General features: G+C 41.1%; 1 protein-coding gene across 7 annotated transcripts in view; it reads left to right on the forward strand.

The window, feature by feature from the left end:
• The window catches only part of Focad (focadhesin), a 330,597-nt gene that overhangs the window by 98,928 nt on the left and 215,605 nt on the right, over positions 1-16,064 (forward strand). For all 7 annotated transcript variants that reach the window (XR_015619711.1, XR_015619712.1, XR_015619713.1 and 4 more), the window contains 3 exon segments: positions 1,939-2,026; positions 5,483-5,685; positions 15,166-15,423. Coding sequence is in view for 4 of the 7 variants with exons in the window: in XM_087549044.1 (XP_087405170.1) it covers positions 1,939-2,026; positions 5,483-5,685; positions 15,166-15,423 (549 nt within the window). In the remaining 3 variants the exon portion in view is untranslated.

Consider the following 16,064-nt stretch of genomic DNA (forward strand, 5'->3'; position numbering starts at 1 on the left):
ACTACACCTCAAAGCAGGAAACATAGATAACTACAAAAGGCACAAATGGGCATGTTTTACTTACAAGGTTTAATTACCCCTTTTCTTTTGATGTTTTGTTTTTAAAGCTCATGACATGGGGATTCAGAAGATTTTATAGTTCAGTTTCCTTCTTGCCGTGGTAAAGGTGAGATGGAGGGCGTTATTGATTTATGCCAGCATTGATAGGGTCTCATGGAATATCGCCTCTGCTGCAGCGCCGTGGTTGTTTTCCTCATCGGTTTCCTTACCATTGTTTCTGTCACATGTCCACCCCGGACCCCCCACTTTTGTCTGTCTTTGTCCTCATGATTTGACTCTGCAGGTTCTGTACAATCTCTGTAGGCTTCTACTTGTTCTCTAAGGGAGCTCTTCACGTCTTTCTTGAAGTCCGCCAGCATCATGATCAAATATGATTTTAAATCTAGATCTTGCTTTTCTGGTGTGTTTGGATATTCCATGTTTGTTTTGGTGGGAGAATTGGGCTCCGATGATGCCATGTAGTCTTGGTTTCTGTTGCTTGGGTTCCTGCGCTTGCCTCTCGCCATCAGATTATCTCTAATGTTACTTTGTTCTGCTATTTCTGACAGTGGCTAGACTGTCCTATAAGCCTGTGTGTCAGGAGTGCTGTAGACCTGTTTTCCTGTTTTCTTTCAGCCTGTTATGGGGACAGAGTGTTCTGCTTTCGGGCGTGTAGTTTTTCCTGTCTACAGGTCTTCAGCTGTTCCTGTGGGCCTGTGTCTCGAGTTCACCAGGCAGGTTGCTTGTTGCAGGAAGTTTTGTCTTACCTGTGGTCCCGAGGCTCAAGTTTGCTCATGGGGTGTTGCTTATGAGCTCTCTGCGGTGGCAGCAACCAGGAAGATCTGCGCTGCCCTTTCCGGGAGCCTCCGTGCACCAGGGTTCCAGATGGCGTTTGGTGTTTTCCTCTGGCGTCAGAGATGTGTGCAGAGTGCAGTCTCTTCTGGTTTCCCAGGCATGTCTGCCTCTCTGAAGGTTTAGCTCTCCCTCCCATGGGATTTGGGTGCAGAGAACTGTTTATCCGGTTGGTCCCTTCAGGTTCTGGCGGTGTCTCAGACGCAGCGGTCTGCTGCTCTTGGGCCCTCCTCTACGGGAACCCAGAGGCCTTATACAGTTTCCTCTTGGGCCAGGGATGTGGGCAGGGGTGGGCAGCTTTTGGTGGTCTCTTCCGCTCTGCAGCCTCAGGAGTGCCCACCTGACCAGGCGGTGAGGTCTCTCTCCCACGGGGTTTGGTTTCTGAATGGATGGACTGAAGCTGCCTTATCTTTTTTGTTCTGACCTTGTGTCATCTTGATTAGAACTTACTGTACATGTCTTCTTCACTTTACTTATGAGTTGCTGAACTTGATGATTTCATTATGCTTATTTCTTTGTTACTGTTAAATATGCTCAATATATTACGATCCCAGCCTACTTCACACCAATGCTTTTTTATAATACAGTTTATTAAACTACATTTCATGTCATTTATTTTGTATTCGATGAATTGTGTCTAATGTTAGGTAAATAGGAAAAATTAGCTATTTTTTTCCTAATGAAATGCTCCTAAATCTAGCATTTCAGGCTGTTGCAGTGGCTCACAAAGATTTATTCCACTAGGTATTTTTGCTAGAAAGTTTTCTTCCTTAACAACCCAAACCAACCGTCCAACCAAAGCAGGGAGGAATGAACTAAGACACAAGTTCTTCTTGGTGTAACTCTGTTGCTTTCCAGCCACTGATTTGACACTTCACCGGCTCTGTGTGGTACTTGCCAATTGTTTTTTCAGTGGAACAGACTGGATTAGGCATTCTCTTCAGTGTTTACAATTGTTCATTGAAATATACTTCGCTTGCATTCATGTTGTGAAGCCATGCTTTCTGGATTCTTTTTAAGAAACTTTTTGTTCTCTTCTATTTCTAGGATTTTCCTGTCAAATTGGTCATTATTGGAATAGCTTTAATACTTCTACAGACTCCAGCAAGTCAGCAGAAGCCAGTATTGAACCTAAGTAAGTCAAAATATACTCTGCAGGGAACAGTGTAAATATGCACCTGCCTGGTGTTCTAGAGCAGTGGATCCTGCTCCTCCACATAGCAGGCTTGCCTGGTGATCTAGAGCATTGGATCCTGTTCCTCCACATAAAAAGTTTGCCTGGTGTTCTAGAGCATCAGATCCTGCTCCTCCACATAGCAAGCTTGCCTGGTGTTCTAGAGCATGGGATCCTGCTCCTCCACATAGCAAGCTTGCCCTGTGTTCTAGAGCATGGGATCCTGCTCCTTCACATAGCAAGCTTGCCCTGTGTTCTAGAGCAGTAGATCATACTCCCTTAAACAGTTTGAGTTTCTTTCTGGGTCATTCCTAATCGCTACCAGGAAGAGCTTATTTCTTACTGTAGTGTTATTCTGGGCATGTCTCCATGTCTTGTAATTTGCCCAGTATCTTTCATGCACTTTAGGTTGTAATAGAAATAATAGCACAATGCCATTTAAAAATGTACATGTGGGCATTTTATTTATTCATAACTATATACCAAAATGAGAATAATATAAGACCCTTGTGAGAACTGAGTGTTTTGCAGGTTGTATTTGTTTTAAACTTCTATTGTGTGCCAGAGGAATGGCTCCGTGGGTAAAGGCATTTGCTGTCATACCTAATAGGTTGAGTTCAATCTCTAGGATGCACTTGGTGGAAGGAGAGAATTGATCCCATGAGTTGGCCTCTGACCTACACACGCGCACACACATACACACACACACACACACACACACACACACACACACACACGCACATGCACACACCCCACATATCTCCCCTCTCATGCCCCACACACACCCACCACTGCAGAAAACCCAGGCTTATTTATATGAACAAGCTGTATAATATTCTTTTGTTAACTTGGGTTAGAAGATGAATGATGATGTTCTGTGATTGTCTAATACTGATTTAAAGGAAAGTGAAGGCACGCTGAGAGGGAAGCACAATGTGCTAATTATGAAGAGTACAAGAGTCAAGTTTCTACCCCAATGGGCAAATAAGACATTTTTAAATTTCACTGTTTTTCTTTATGTTGTCTAACTTTGCTTCATCCAAAATCAAGTTCATATTAATAACGGACTGGAAACTGAAGTGCCTTAGATAAATTTCTACTGTGCTTTCTCTGCGATATTATCTTGAGAGTGAATTACTCGGAACGGGTCTCAGTACTTGGAGGAGACCTTGGCTCTTAGATTGCTTTTGCCTCATATTCATTGTCTGCTCCTCCCTGCTCCTCTTTGGATGACTTTTGTCTTTACTCCAACAGTGCACATGGCGTCTCCTGGAAGCAGTGTGCCCCAGGCCACGACTTCTGTTGCTTTTACAAAGTTTAATTATGGTATAATTTAAATATCATGAGATTTATCATATAAAGTGTAATTCTCTGCCCCCTGAATTTCCTATATCTAATGCTATTAATCATCATTCCAGTTGCGCCCCTAGAGAAACATTACTCTGTCTTTGGGGAAAAAAAAAACATCTATTTGGGCTGCTCTTAAGAGGACAGTCTGATCTTCCCACCACATGGGCTTGATTCCCACCACTTAACATGGCAGCCTAACAACCATTTGTAGTTCTGGTCCAGGGGATCCTTTTCCCTCTTCTGACCTTTGAGAGCACTGAATGCATGTGGGGCACAGACATAAATGTAAGCAAGACACTGGGGTGTGTGTGTGTGTGTGTGTGTGTGTGTGTGTGTGTGTGTGTGTAAACAATATAAAGGTGGTTATCATTAATATTGTGTGTGTGCCATCACATGCATGGAGAGCTCAGATGAGAGAGTGCATTCTTTCTTTTCTCCTTTACTGTCCCAGGGCTGGGGTTCATGTCATTGGGTTTTGCAGGGCAAGTTCTTTATCTACTGACCCACTTCACTGGCCTTAATGTCTTTTGTCCTTGTAGATTTGCCTTTTTATATGAATGGATTGTAATTGTTTTATTGACAAAAAAAATTTCCAAAGCCCTCGAGAAGCTGCCTTTCTAATTTTGATGTTGCAAACATGTTTTGGCTCATGCACAATAGGAAAATGACACAGGAACAAGCAAATGCTTTGAGCAGCTGTGCGCTCCCAGACCTTTATTTCTCTTGTAAACCAATGCCTGTTTTGAGGTTATCTTGTTTAAGGGAATAAACCACACTGAAAACTGTTGAGAGAATCTGTCATTTGAAACTGTTTAGTATATTGGGAAACTATTTAGCTTTCAAAGTCGTAGATAATCAAAGGAATGTCAATCATTTCAAATTCAAAATGCAGCCTCTAATATACAGTGTACTTAATAACACTAGCCTTGATTATCAGTAATAGCTTATAAGAATAACTGGAAAATTTATAACAACACTAAATATGTGTGCTATGTATTTCCTATTTTTTTCCCCAAAATGTAATATATTTTCAAATGATTTGTAGACAACTGTGGATTAAGGCCAATATTTTGGGAAAATATCTCATAGTAACATTAACATGTGTTTGTACTTCAGCTCAAGTTAAGGTTTGACTTCCAAGCAATTTAAAGCACAATACCGACAATACCATGTTGTTATTTAATGCCCAGAGATATACTTTTTTGGTGTAGTGGGGAAATTATTTGATTACTTTGACAATTTGACCCTCATGCCTATGAGTGACATCTTAGTGCTTATTGAGCAACCTTGAAAAATATGGTGAGAACAGAAAGTGCACTTGTATCCTAACTCATTCCATTCTTAGTCTCCAGGAGATCCTGTGCATGGCTAACTCACTGCCCACCGTATCTGTGCCTCTGATGTAGAACCACTTACTGTAAAGGATTTCGTGGGTGTGACTTTGGGGCTTCAGTGATCCACTTAACAGTCTAGCTGACAGCTCTGGGCCAGCATATGTTATTAGCCCTGTCATATGGATAGTGTTCAATTATAGCTTTCATTTGAATTGGGGACCAAACTGTGACCCCCACCTTAGGACCCTTCACCTCACCGCTCACCTAAGCATCTGCTAATGTGATTTTTGCCTCATTGGTTGAAGACACATGTGTGCTGCTCTCATTTTGTGCTGAGCAGGGACTTATGGTCTCTTGATTGGTTGGTAGTAGGAGCTGAGAAGTTATTAAGGACAAATGTTTAATTGTATTTTAAAAAATTCAGTTACCAAAAACTAGAGTTGATTTATATATAAATCATGTATACATATGTATATATATACACACATATATGTGCATAATATGTGTTGTCTTTACAAGTACCCTCATTTTCTGTTATGAATATCAACAGCTTTAAAAAAACATGCGATCAACTTTTATTTTACTGTTATTCCTTTTTACTCTGACTTGTTATCCAAGTTGTGTCTGAGATGGTTGTAAAAGTGCAAGAAAAACTCTATTCCATGATTAAAATATTCTGTTTGACTGGTGTTGATTTAAAAAAATAATCGCGAACTTTTATTTTGATGCCTAGCTCTGAAGCTCCTCTCGCTTACTGAGGGTCAGAGAATCCCGAAGGCCTCTCTGCTGCTCCTGGTGCCTCTTCTGCAGATTCTGTCCTCCACTGCCTTGGAAGACTGTCTGGCCACGGGTGAGGAAGGCCCCTCCAGGCAGCAGTTAGCCCTCAGTCTGTTGGAAGTGCTACAGAGAGAGTGTCATGGCGACGACCGACACACGGTAATGAGCACCTCTTTATTTCTTTCCTCCATCTGTGTGCATTTTCTCATTTGTGCTTAGATGCAAATTCATTGCACTTTTCAGATTTGTCGGGCAGTGGTGTGGGAGATGTAATACTGCACTGGACTGTAAAAGGAGGTTAGGTAGCTCTGTGTTCAGTAAGTTTTAAAATGCTGTAGGCGCTTTCTTCCTTTCTGATATGGCAGTGTTTATTAGCTGCTAATGTTCCTGAGTAGTCTTGAGAAAAAGAAGTGAAATCTGTTTAATCTAATTATTTATTTATTTAATCTATGACATCTGTTCATTCTAGTTGTTTCTTTTCTTCCTCCCTCTTTCTCTTCCTTCCTTCCTTCCCTCCCTCCCTCCCTCCCTCTCTTCCTACCATCCATTTTATGTGCATGCAGCAAGCTTTCCACAAAGCCCAGAAGAGTTGTAGATCCCTTGGAGCTGGGGTTTGCAGGTGGTTGGGAGGCATCTGATGTGGGTCCAGTCCCCTGCAAGAGCAGCAGGTGGTCTTGCCCTCTCTCGTGTACTTGAACATGGAGTCTTTTGTCCTCAGAGACCATTAATGTATATCCCACATCTTGCTTAGGCAGAGTCTCTTGCTCAAACCCTGTAAGTTCTGGGGTTAGATATGGCATGTAATGTTAGGTTCCCTGGCCGGTGTGCTTTCCTGCCTCATGTGGAAGACAGGTCGGTCACTTGCTTTTTAAATTGCCTTGCAAGGCTGTGTGGCCATGGATGAAGACAGCCCGCCAGGCAGCAGTTGACCCTGAGTCTTTTGGTGCTACAGCAGGGGTGATTGTTCGACTCTCTTATTCTGTGTTCTCAGTCTCCCATTTTTCTTTTTCTTTTTAATTTTAAAATTGTATGCATGTATGTCTGTTTGTGTGCACGTGTGCACGTGTACAGACAACACTGAACATTTGTGGAGGTCAGATGACAACTTTTAGGATTCAGTTCTTCCCCTTTACCCTGTGGATGGATCCCAGAGATTGAACCCAGATTGTCAGGGTTGACAGCAAGCGTCTTTCCCACCGAGCCCTGTTGTTGGCCCTTTGTTTTCTCATTTCTGTGACAGTAGCATAAGATGGCTGGGTCCTAGACCTCTTTGCCAGACCTCTTTTCTTGTTACGTAGTGCCTTTGGTAAAATGTTTTACTTCTTAGCTCCTCTCTTAGGGGTTGGGGATGAGGGTTAAGTAAGATAAAGCCAGCAGTGTCCAAAGTCTCTGTGGAGTGGTCCCTGCAAACACAAGCTGGAACATGCTTGGTACTTTAACGGGACAAAGAGAGGTCTCTTATCCATGGATTGTTAGGGTTAGGGTCTAGTCATCATCACTGCTTACCTGAGAATGTACTGACAACAGAGTAAATGTGTATGACAGCTTCCTCAATCCAGATCATTATACTGTAATTCTGAACAGTAAGAGAAGGAGATTCTGAGTTCTAAAAAGGCTGGCAAGAATCTAGTAACTTTTTTATCCCTTCCCTCCCAATTCACCATATAGCATAATGAGAGGGTCTTGGGTGGGGCCAGGGCTGGGGCCAGTGCCAAGGTTCAGGCAGGATGTATTTTCATTTGTGTACCTTTATGTCACAAGTGTTATTTACTGAGGCTCACCGTAACTCTAATACCTACGGACTCGGCTTACTGTTTGCTCAGGTGTGTGTATCTTATTCATTAGCGATGGTAGCCGCACTTTCTCTTTAGCAGCTGTTGGCAAGTGGGGAGAAGGAAGGGATGCTATCAATGCTATAAATATCCCTTTCTTGATGTTGCGCTGTCTTACTGAGGCTGTGAGTAGACCTTTATTACCTTTTTAAAAAACTCAAGCCACAATTTACTATGGGATTCTCCTCCTCAGGTACCAGTATGGGCTATGCATTTCAAACACAACTTAATTCTGCTTGCCTTACACTCACCAAGTCTATTCCTAAATCTTTGCCCTCACATATAATGCTTTTTTTTTTTTTTTTTTTTTTTTTTTTTGTCCTCTGTATGAACTGTCAGTTCCTCCAAACACAGCCAAATGTTCTTAAGCCCCAAGGTCAGTATTCACTGTGCTTCGTGTTTCCAGCTTTTCTTTATTTACAAAGTGCACCAAGTACTGTGTGCTAATGTGGAAGGCTCCATGTTTGTACCTTCAGGTCTCTGGGGAGTTCACTGAGGGAAAGAAGTATGGCTCTTCCACCAGGCCTCTAGGAAAGGGCAACAATGTAAATTGTTAACATTAAATTGCACTAGTCATTGATCATCTTGTATTTTTCTATCCTAAGTATTTCTGCTTTACATTTCTCAACTGACTGTAGGAAAAGGCTTTAATTAAAAATATCTTAGCCAGTGTCTTGTTGAGTGTTTTCTTTCCCTTGAATAGCATATCAACTTATTTATCTTTTCTTCCAAAGAACCTGATACATTGTTTAGTACATGGTGGATATTCAGCATTTAGCAAGTTTTAGTGATAGAAAATGTGCACTTCTTCTAAGACTAGCCCATTTTCCTATTGATTTATTGCAAAAAGCTTTCTATGAAAGGCATGAATTTTCAGTTTTTAGTGATTTCTCTAGGTGATTTTGACTCAGTGTTTGATTATAGCTAGAGCTGTTCTTGAGAAGTACAGTTTGTAGGTTAATACCCTGCCATGCCGAGCTGTAACAGCCCCTCCATTTCTGCAGCCTGAGAACCATGAAATAAAACATGCTTTAATATCTTTTTATCCTCAAGATATAAAAATGCATGATTGTAGACATGATATTCATCTCTTTAAAGTCTAATAAGTATTTTTTATAGTGTTTGAAAAACAAGGTTCTCTTCTCTATTTGGCTATTAATATTTTAAACCATCTATTCTAATTTCAGGTTAAAAAACTGTGAGCCAGTAGTTGTAAATTCTAAAGTGTTTAAATATTCTCCCAAGAAAATGAGAACAAAAGAAATGTTGGTGTTCATGAATTAGGGCCACTAAGAAGAGAAACTTAAGACAAACCACCACAAGTAATTGTTGACCAGTAAAAGTGCTTAGTTATTCCTTGAAGAACGGTATGAGAGTAATTGTGGAGAGCTGTTAAAAGTACTCTAGATAAAGAGGCAGTTTGTCTCCTGTGCCCTCTGGTGACAGTGACCAACACTGCGCCAAAGGGCAAAGAAGCAGTGCTGCCCAGGTACCACCGTATTATCACAGAGCCCCATGGAGGATGGATGCGGAGAGCTGAGGGTCACACTGAGTACTGAGTAAGACAGTGAAGTCTTGGAGCCTTGGGGCTGAATTGCTATGCTCAGTTGGATGACAAGCTCATTCCTAAAAGCTGTTCCAGTTGGTGGAAAGATAGGATAGCTCAACCCAACTGGGGTCTACTGCAAGCTTGTAAGTGTGTGTATGTGTGTGTGTGTGTGGGTGTGTGTGTGTGGGTGTGTGTGTGTGGTGTGTGTCTGTGTGTCTGTGTCGGTGTGTGTGTGTGTGTGGTGTGTATGTGTGTGGGGTGTGTGGTATGTGTGTGTGTGTGGTGTGTGGTGTATGTGTGTGTGTGTGTGGTGTGTGTGTATATGAGGTGTGTGTGGTGTGTGTGTGTGGTGTGTATGTGTGTGGGGTGTGTGGTATGTGTGTGTGTGGTGTGTGTGTATGTGTGTGTGTGTGGTGTGTGTGTATATGAGGTGTGTGTGGTGTGTGTGTGTGGTGTGTGTGTATGTGGGGTGTGTGGGGTGTGTGTGTGTGGTGTATGTGTGTGTTGTGTGTGTGTGGTGTATGTGTGTGTGTGTGTGTGTGTGTGTGTGTGTGTTTAACTATAGTTTTCTGGGCCCTGTAGATCAAACAGTACCAGATAGCCTTTATTTGGAATTATAGGAAGCAGTGAATATTTAGGATATTTGTTTCTTGATTTAAATAGTCACGAACATTTCAGTGAGTTGCTATTATCTTACTTAGTGCTAAGTTAGGCCCTACTGAGCACGTGCACTATGAGAACTCCTGTTTCTCACCATGACTCTAAAATAGGTTCTCATCATTGTCAGTTGTTACTGATTGCCTTTTGTTTCTTTCTTTCTTTCCTTCTGTTTTCAGTTGTATGGCTTCTGACTAGTGGCTGATCTCTCTGGGCCCTGGTAAAATAAGTAGCCAGCATCCCGCTGTCATAGGGGTGTAGACTCCATTCATGCTCTGTATAACTGCATCGTCACACCACACCCTGTGGCGTAGTCTACCTAAGAGCTAACTTAGGAACAGAGGAGGGAGACATGCCTTGCCAAAGGTTGTGCTTTGGGAGCCCCACCCCCCTTTGGGTTTATTTTATGTGTATGAGTGCCTTTGCTTAACCTTTAATAGCATATTGGAATGCAGTTCACACACATATTGTACACAAGTCAGATGTACAATGCAGTGTCTTCCGGTTTGTTCAGTTACCACAACAATCCTTAGAACGTTTATTCGTATTGTTTCAAAAGCTGCACCTCACATCACCTGGCCCTTCCTCCTTAGTGGTAGCCTAGGCAACCACTAATCTGCTCTCTAGGGGGAAAGTTGTCTATGGTGTTTATTTTGGAATTTTCCCAAAGATGGGATCCCACAGTGAGTAGCTCTTTGTACTACCCCACCCTCACCCAGACAGAGTTACTTTGTGTGGTCCTGACTATCCTGGAACTCTGTAGACCAGGCTGGCCTCAAACTCACAGAGGCCCGCCTCTGCTTCCCAAGTGTTGTGATTAAAGGATGTTTCAATTTTTATCCTAGTAGCATGTCTGAACAATGCTTTGTTTCTCTTCCTATCTAGGGGTGAACTTTGGGCTATTTCCACATTTTATTACTGTGAATATGTTGGGACAAACATTTCATGCAAGTTTTTTTTTATGTAGTATGTGCTTTTATTTCTCCTGGGTAGATTTGTAGAACTGTGGGTCTTATTCTAATGCTGATTATAATGCTTATTATAACTGAGAAACTCCCATCACAGTATGAGAGGAGTCCAGTTTCTCTTCATCCTTGCTAACTGGTGTTACTGTTTGTCCTTCGATTTTAGTTATCCTAGTGATGAGGAAGAGGTATTTATCTGCAAAGCTTTCCCCACCCTCTCCCCTCCCTTTCTTTCTTTTCTTCCTCTGTACATGGCTTGGGATGAAACTCCTGCCTCTCATATGCTAAGTAGGTCAACCATTGACCTGTGTACATGTCCCAAGGGTGTTCTTAAAACTCTCATGTCCAAGTCATGAGTATGAGCTTAGAGAGGCCGTGGGTTTGTTCCAGTCACATGTGCTGTGTAGAATTGAGTTTCAGATTTTACCTCTGTAATTCTAGATCCTAGAATGTATTACTTCCGTCTATCCGTCCCTCCCTTTCTCCCTCTTCCTCTCCCTCCCTCTCTCTCTCCCTCTTTCCCTTTCTCCATTTGTCCCTCCATCCTTCCCTCCCTTTCTCCTTCCCTCCCTCCACTAGTTTATCTTTGTGTGGAATTTAGGAGGAAATAATAGTAGTATTTGGGTGGATTCATAGGAAAGACTGTAGTAAATTAGAAGTAAGTTGAAATGACCTGGTTTCTTAAGAGCTTTTGGTTGGAAATTAAGGATGGTCCTGATCTTATGTTGAGGATGACGTGAGTTATTTGATACCCAAGTATTCCTATGTTTCTCAACTCTCATCTTGATTGCTCATGGGAACACAGGGCTGTAAAGAAGGACCCTTTTTGTTTTCGGTTTTTGAGTTTCCCTATGTATCTCTGGTTGTGTAGACCAGGTTGGCCTCAAACTCACAGAGATCCCCCTGTCTCTATCTCCTAAGTGCTGAGTTTCCATGTCATCATCCTTTTGCCTGTTAAAGTCTGTTGTGGTTAGTGTTATAGACAAACGTTATTCCTTACTGTTAATTTGTGTTCGTGTGTATTCACAGACCTCTTCAGCTCCACAGAGAGTCAGATATCTGACTTACAGTTCAAACTTAATGCACTCGAACATTTTTAAATTTTAAAATTAGATTTAAACTCTAAGTTGAATATATAATAATATATTTAATAATAATCATGAGGAATTATAATTAAGAACAATATAAATTTAAAGTTTAAAGTTTAAAACTAGATATTCCGAATTCTTTTATAAAAATTGATAAAATCCATTTAAATACGTATTTAGCATTTTTAAATTTGTATCAGTGACTTGACTGCATGTATGCCTGTGTATCACATTTGTGCCTGTGGAAGCTCTAAGAGGGTATCAGATCCCTGGACTAGAATCATGGACAGTTTGGAGATCTGGATCTGATGCGGTACATCTCCAACCCAAATAAACCCATGCAAGGAAAATACAGCTCAGTTAAAGTGAATATAAGCTGTGCTTCTAGATTGGGCAGGTCCATCACACACTACTCTATTCCCTGGCTATGAGATCCTTCTAACTTGTGGTTTTTGCAGTGCTTCATCTCCATCTTCCTCCCACTTCCTCCTCTTCAGTCTTCCTCTCTCTCCTTCCTCTTCTTCCCCTGGCCCCCTCTCCTTTTCACACAAAACTCTTTAGCTCCACCTCTCTTCCCTACTGCCCTATCACTGGCTCTAGCCTTTATTTTATAAGTTAAAATGGGGAGAAGGATCATATGAAGTCACCTGAGTACTAATTCACTCCTTGTCCCAGGAAGCCCCTTTTGGCGAAGCAGAATTAGCATCAAAATACAAACAGCACCAGGGAAACCCACAACATGAATCCTTCGGAAGACCAGTCAGGGCCATCTGTGGGGCCATCTCTCTAGCCCGTCAGATCTATGCTTTATTTATTAAGTTTTTGAGTTCCTGTTCTTTTTTTTTTATTTGTATTATGTGTTTTTGAGATGGAATTCACCAGTCTAGCTAGTCTGTTATTTTCCATGAAAAGCAGACTGCCCTTGAACTGCTTACCTCTGTTGGGATTAGAAGTGCACAACACTGTGCCCGCCCCCCCTTTTTTTGGAGCAGAGTCTGGTCTTGAACCTGCTGCCACACGGTGCCAATGATGGTATTACATGTGCCATTCTCATTTGAGTTCTGGATTTATTTAACTGTAATTTTCCCATGGTTTCTGTTCTTTATTATTTTCAGTGTGCTATAATACTACCCACCCCTTTACTTTCTACATTTTTCTCTGAAAGGCAGAATATTCTAACACTTTCATCTGTTTTTCTGTCAGGGTAGGGAAATCCTTGATGACACCCTTCCCTTGACAGTATGCCAGTAGCAGCTGTCACTCAATGGGGCAAGAGGATCTTACTGTGATATATTATTTAACATCTTGCTTCCCTACTGCTGTTCTACCTGTCAGCAAGCCAGCAAAGCAGAGCACGAAGGAGGTAATACCTCAAGTAACGTGGCGTTCCCTTCCCTTCCTTGCTTACTTATGTCAGAGCATGTTCCTGCTTTGGACTCAATTTATGGTTCATGTTCACATCCAGTTATTGATCTTTTCTACTCTTACCCTGGGTTCCTTTCCCCAAGACAGGGATAACATTTTCCTATATTTGCAATTATAAGCATTGTACTAGCTGGTTTATTAGATATTAGATTGTTTCATAATCATCTTCATATCTCCGTAAGAAGGTAGTTGTCCTTTAAATTGTATAATTGAGTAAAGTAAAGTTTAGAGCGATTGCAGGGTATTTCATGACTGCCTTGGTTTTTCTGAAGACCAAGTCTTTTATGTCTCAGATCTAGTGTTGTTTTCATTAGTATAAAGGATGTGGCCATCATCATTAATGAATTTTATCTTCTTGTCAACAGTACCTTTTATAAGACGAAGGTATATAAATTTAGATTAGTATTTAGGCTTAAATTCTGTATGATTTTTGAAATAGTAATACATTTGCATGGCTCAGAAAGTATAAAATGGTATATGACGAGAGGCCCTGTTATTCGCTATGGTTCCTAGTAGTGCATTCTTGCTGTTTTAAAGAGAAGATTTTGCTTAGTGGTTACCAGTTTGCTATACAGCAATACAATACAGCGTACTACAATATAATGCAGTACAACCTCAGCCTCTTTTGGAAAAAATAATGGTGTTCTATGTAAACTATTTATGTTTCTTATATTTTCACTTGGGGAATCTGTTCACATTAGTCATTAGTATGGCTAGAACTTCCATACTTGTTTTTAGAGTACTATTTAATGTTCAAACCTGACAGCCTCTCTTTATCATATGTTCAAAAGAGTTGTGTATTTATTTGAATTGTCTTACAAATGTTTGTGGAAACGCTGATGGCAGTGTTTATAATTGCTTCCCAGAATGGAAATGGCTCAATTACCCATCCATCATGAATGGATCGACAAGAGGAGCTATATATGCTGTTTGGCAATGAGATGTACAGACCCAAGCCAGGACATGAACAGTCCTTGAAACATGCTAAATGAGAGGAAGCAGCAAAATGAGTGGTGTCTAACATATAAAACCTGTCATAAAACATCCAAAATTACATGCTTTATATCACATAAAATAGCCAGAGTAAAAATATAATGCCAGTGGGTGGTTTCCAGGGACAGGAAACAGGGGTCTGCTATTGGGGTTTCCCCTTGGAGTAATGGAAATATCGTAAAAGTCAACCCTGGTGATGGTCTCAAAATTCTATCAATTACTGACATCTACTAAATCATAAACTTAAAAAAAGCACATAACATTTAGGTTTCCCATCCTTTCGATGGTTATTTTTATACTTATGTCATCCTATGATAATAGGTATTAAGAGAGTTTACGTTCTGCCATTCTCTTCTGTGAAATGTGATCGACTCTATTAGCAGACAGTGTCAAATGCTTCTGCAATGCTTGTGGCTTCATTTGAGTTGTTTCCACTCAAGTGTCACTGCATAGTCTTGTTCACTCCCTGGACCTGACGACAGTACCACACTTATGTGAGGAGCTTTTTCTCAGATTTGCTGAAATGCAGCACCATCTCTTGGTCTTGTTCAGCTTAGAGCTGGGACTATGTTTTGTAGCTGAAGTTATTCACAATTACTAATGAATTACCAGGCTCGGGCTGAACCAACTCTGTTCCTGTCCACATACTGTCTGTTACCAATGGGAATTGTCCCGTGTCCAAGTCTGCCATCTGCTTTGGGCTGCCGCTTGCAAGGGCCTGGAGCTGGGCAAATGAAGCGGGGCATCTATTTTTCTTCTCATTGTTGGTCACTTTGAGGCTTTTTTAAAAAGTGGAAATAGATTTTCCCAAACTCTGTTGCTTTTGGATCTTGTATATTGATCCATTTCCCTTCTCTGTCTTAATAGGAAGTGAATGGTAAATAGAGAAAAAAAATCTGTGTGAAAGCATTCCCCAGTTCAATGGAACAACTGTTTTCCTCTTTGTCTCATCCTATTGCCTCACATTTGGGTGGAGAGCCATTTGGCAGGACCTCAAAGTGTCTATTTTTTGTCGTTGGGGGAATGATTTTGATAATGCATTGTAAAATACGTGAATGTCAGGAATAGGAATATCTTTCTGACATATACTCATCTCATTTTTTTAATGCCTTCTTATGTCTGTTTTCCAGATCTCCTGCAGGCTTGCTTTTCCTGTGAGCAGCATGTATGGCTCAGTCTTCACTGCCTGCAGGATTCTTGAAGTCATGGGAGAAGCGTCCGCAGCGAGTGACTGGCTGGCTGCAGTAGAGTCCTTGCTCCCTGCCACCACAGTGATCCCCCCACATGTTTTCTTACTGCTGGCTCACCTGCTTGTTGAAGATGGAGGACAGAATCTTCAGCAGATACTGAAGGTCACCACACAGTTAGCTCAAGCAGATTCCTCTCAGGTAAAGACAGAAAATATGGAAAGGGAATGGGAGAAAAGCTTAGTATTTATAATTATGGATTATTATTAGTTTATTTATGATGATGTTTTAACTTATGGCCTTAAAAATGTCTATTTTCCTAGTTTGGTTTCTTTATTCTTACTCTGAGTTGATGTTCCCTTAACAGTGCAAGTATTTTTCTTTAAACTACAATTTTCGAGGAACCCTGAATTCAGTACGTTTTTGTTCTGCTCGTCACAACCCGTTCCACGGTGCATTTCTTTTTAGTTCTAATATTGATCTTACGTGACCCAGGTTAATCAATCCATGATAGATTCCTTACAGTTTGATCCTGTCTTCACTCAGTCATTTAATAAACAGAAACATTGTATCCTTACCCTGTGTGGTCCTGATCTGCAGACAAGGCTGTGAGATAAACAGTTGTCATCCTGTCTGCATGGAGCTTGAGTGTAATAAGCAGTCAGACATAAATAAGACTTCCCTCCTCCTCTAAAAATAGAAATAAGTTTAGAACAGTCTTCTTTTTTCTATTGCTTAGACTTTCTAGAATGTTTTCTGTGTGGTTTTCTAACCAGCAGACATGGCACTTTTTATATTCCGTTTATTGGTGTCTATGTGTAGATTTTCTTTCAGGCATAGTG

The sequence above is a fragment of the Rattus norvegicus genome, chromosome 5, assembly GCF_021556685.1.
Source record: "Rattus norvegicus strain SHRSP/BbbUtx chromosome 5, alternate assembly SHRSP_T2T, whole genome shotgun sequence".
Classification (NCBI taxonomy): domain Eukaryota; kingdom Metazoa; phylum Chordata; class Mammalia; order Rodentia; family Muridae; genus Rattus; species Rattus norvegicus.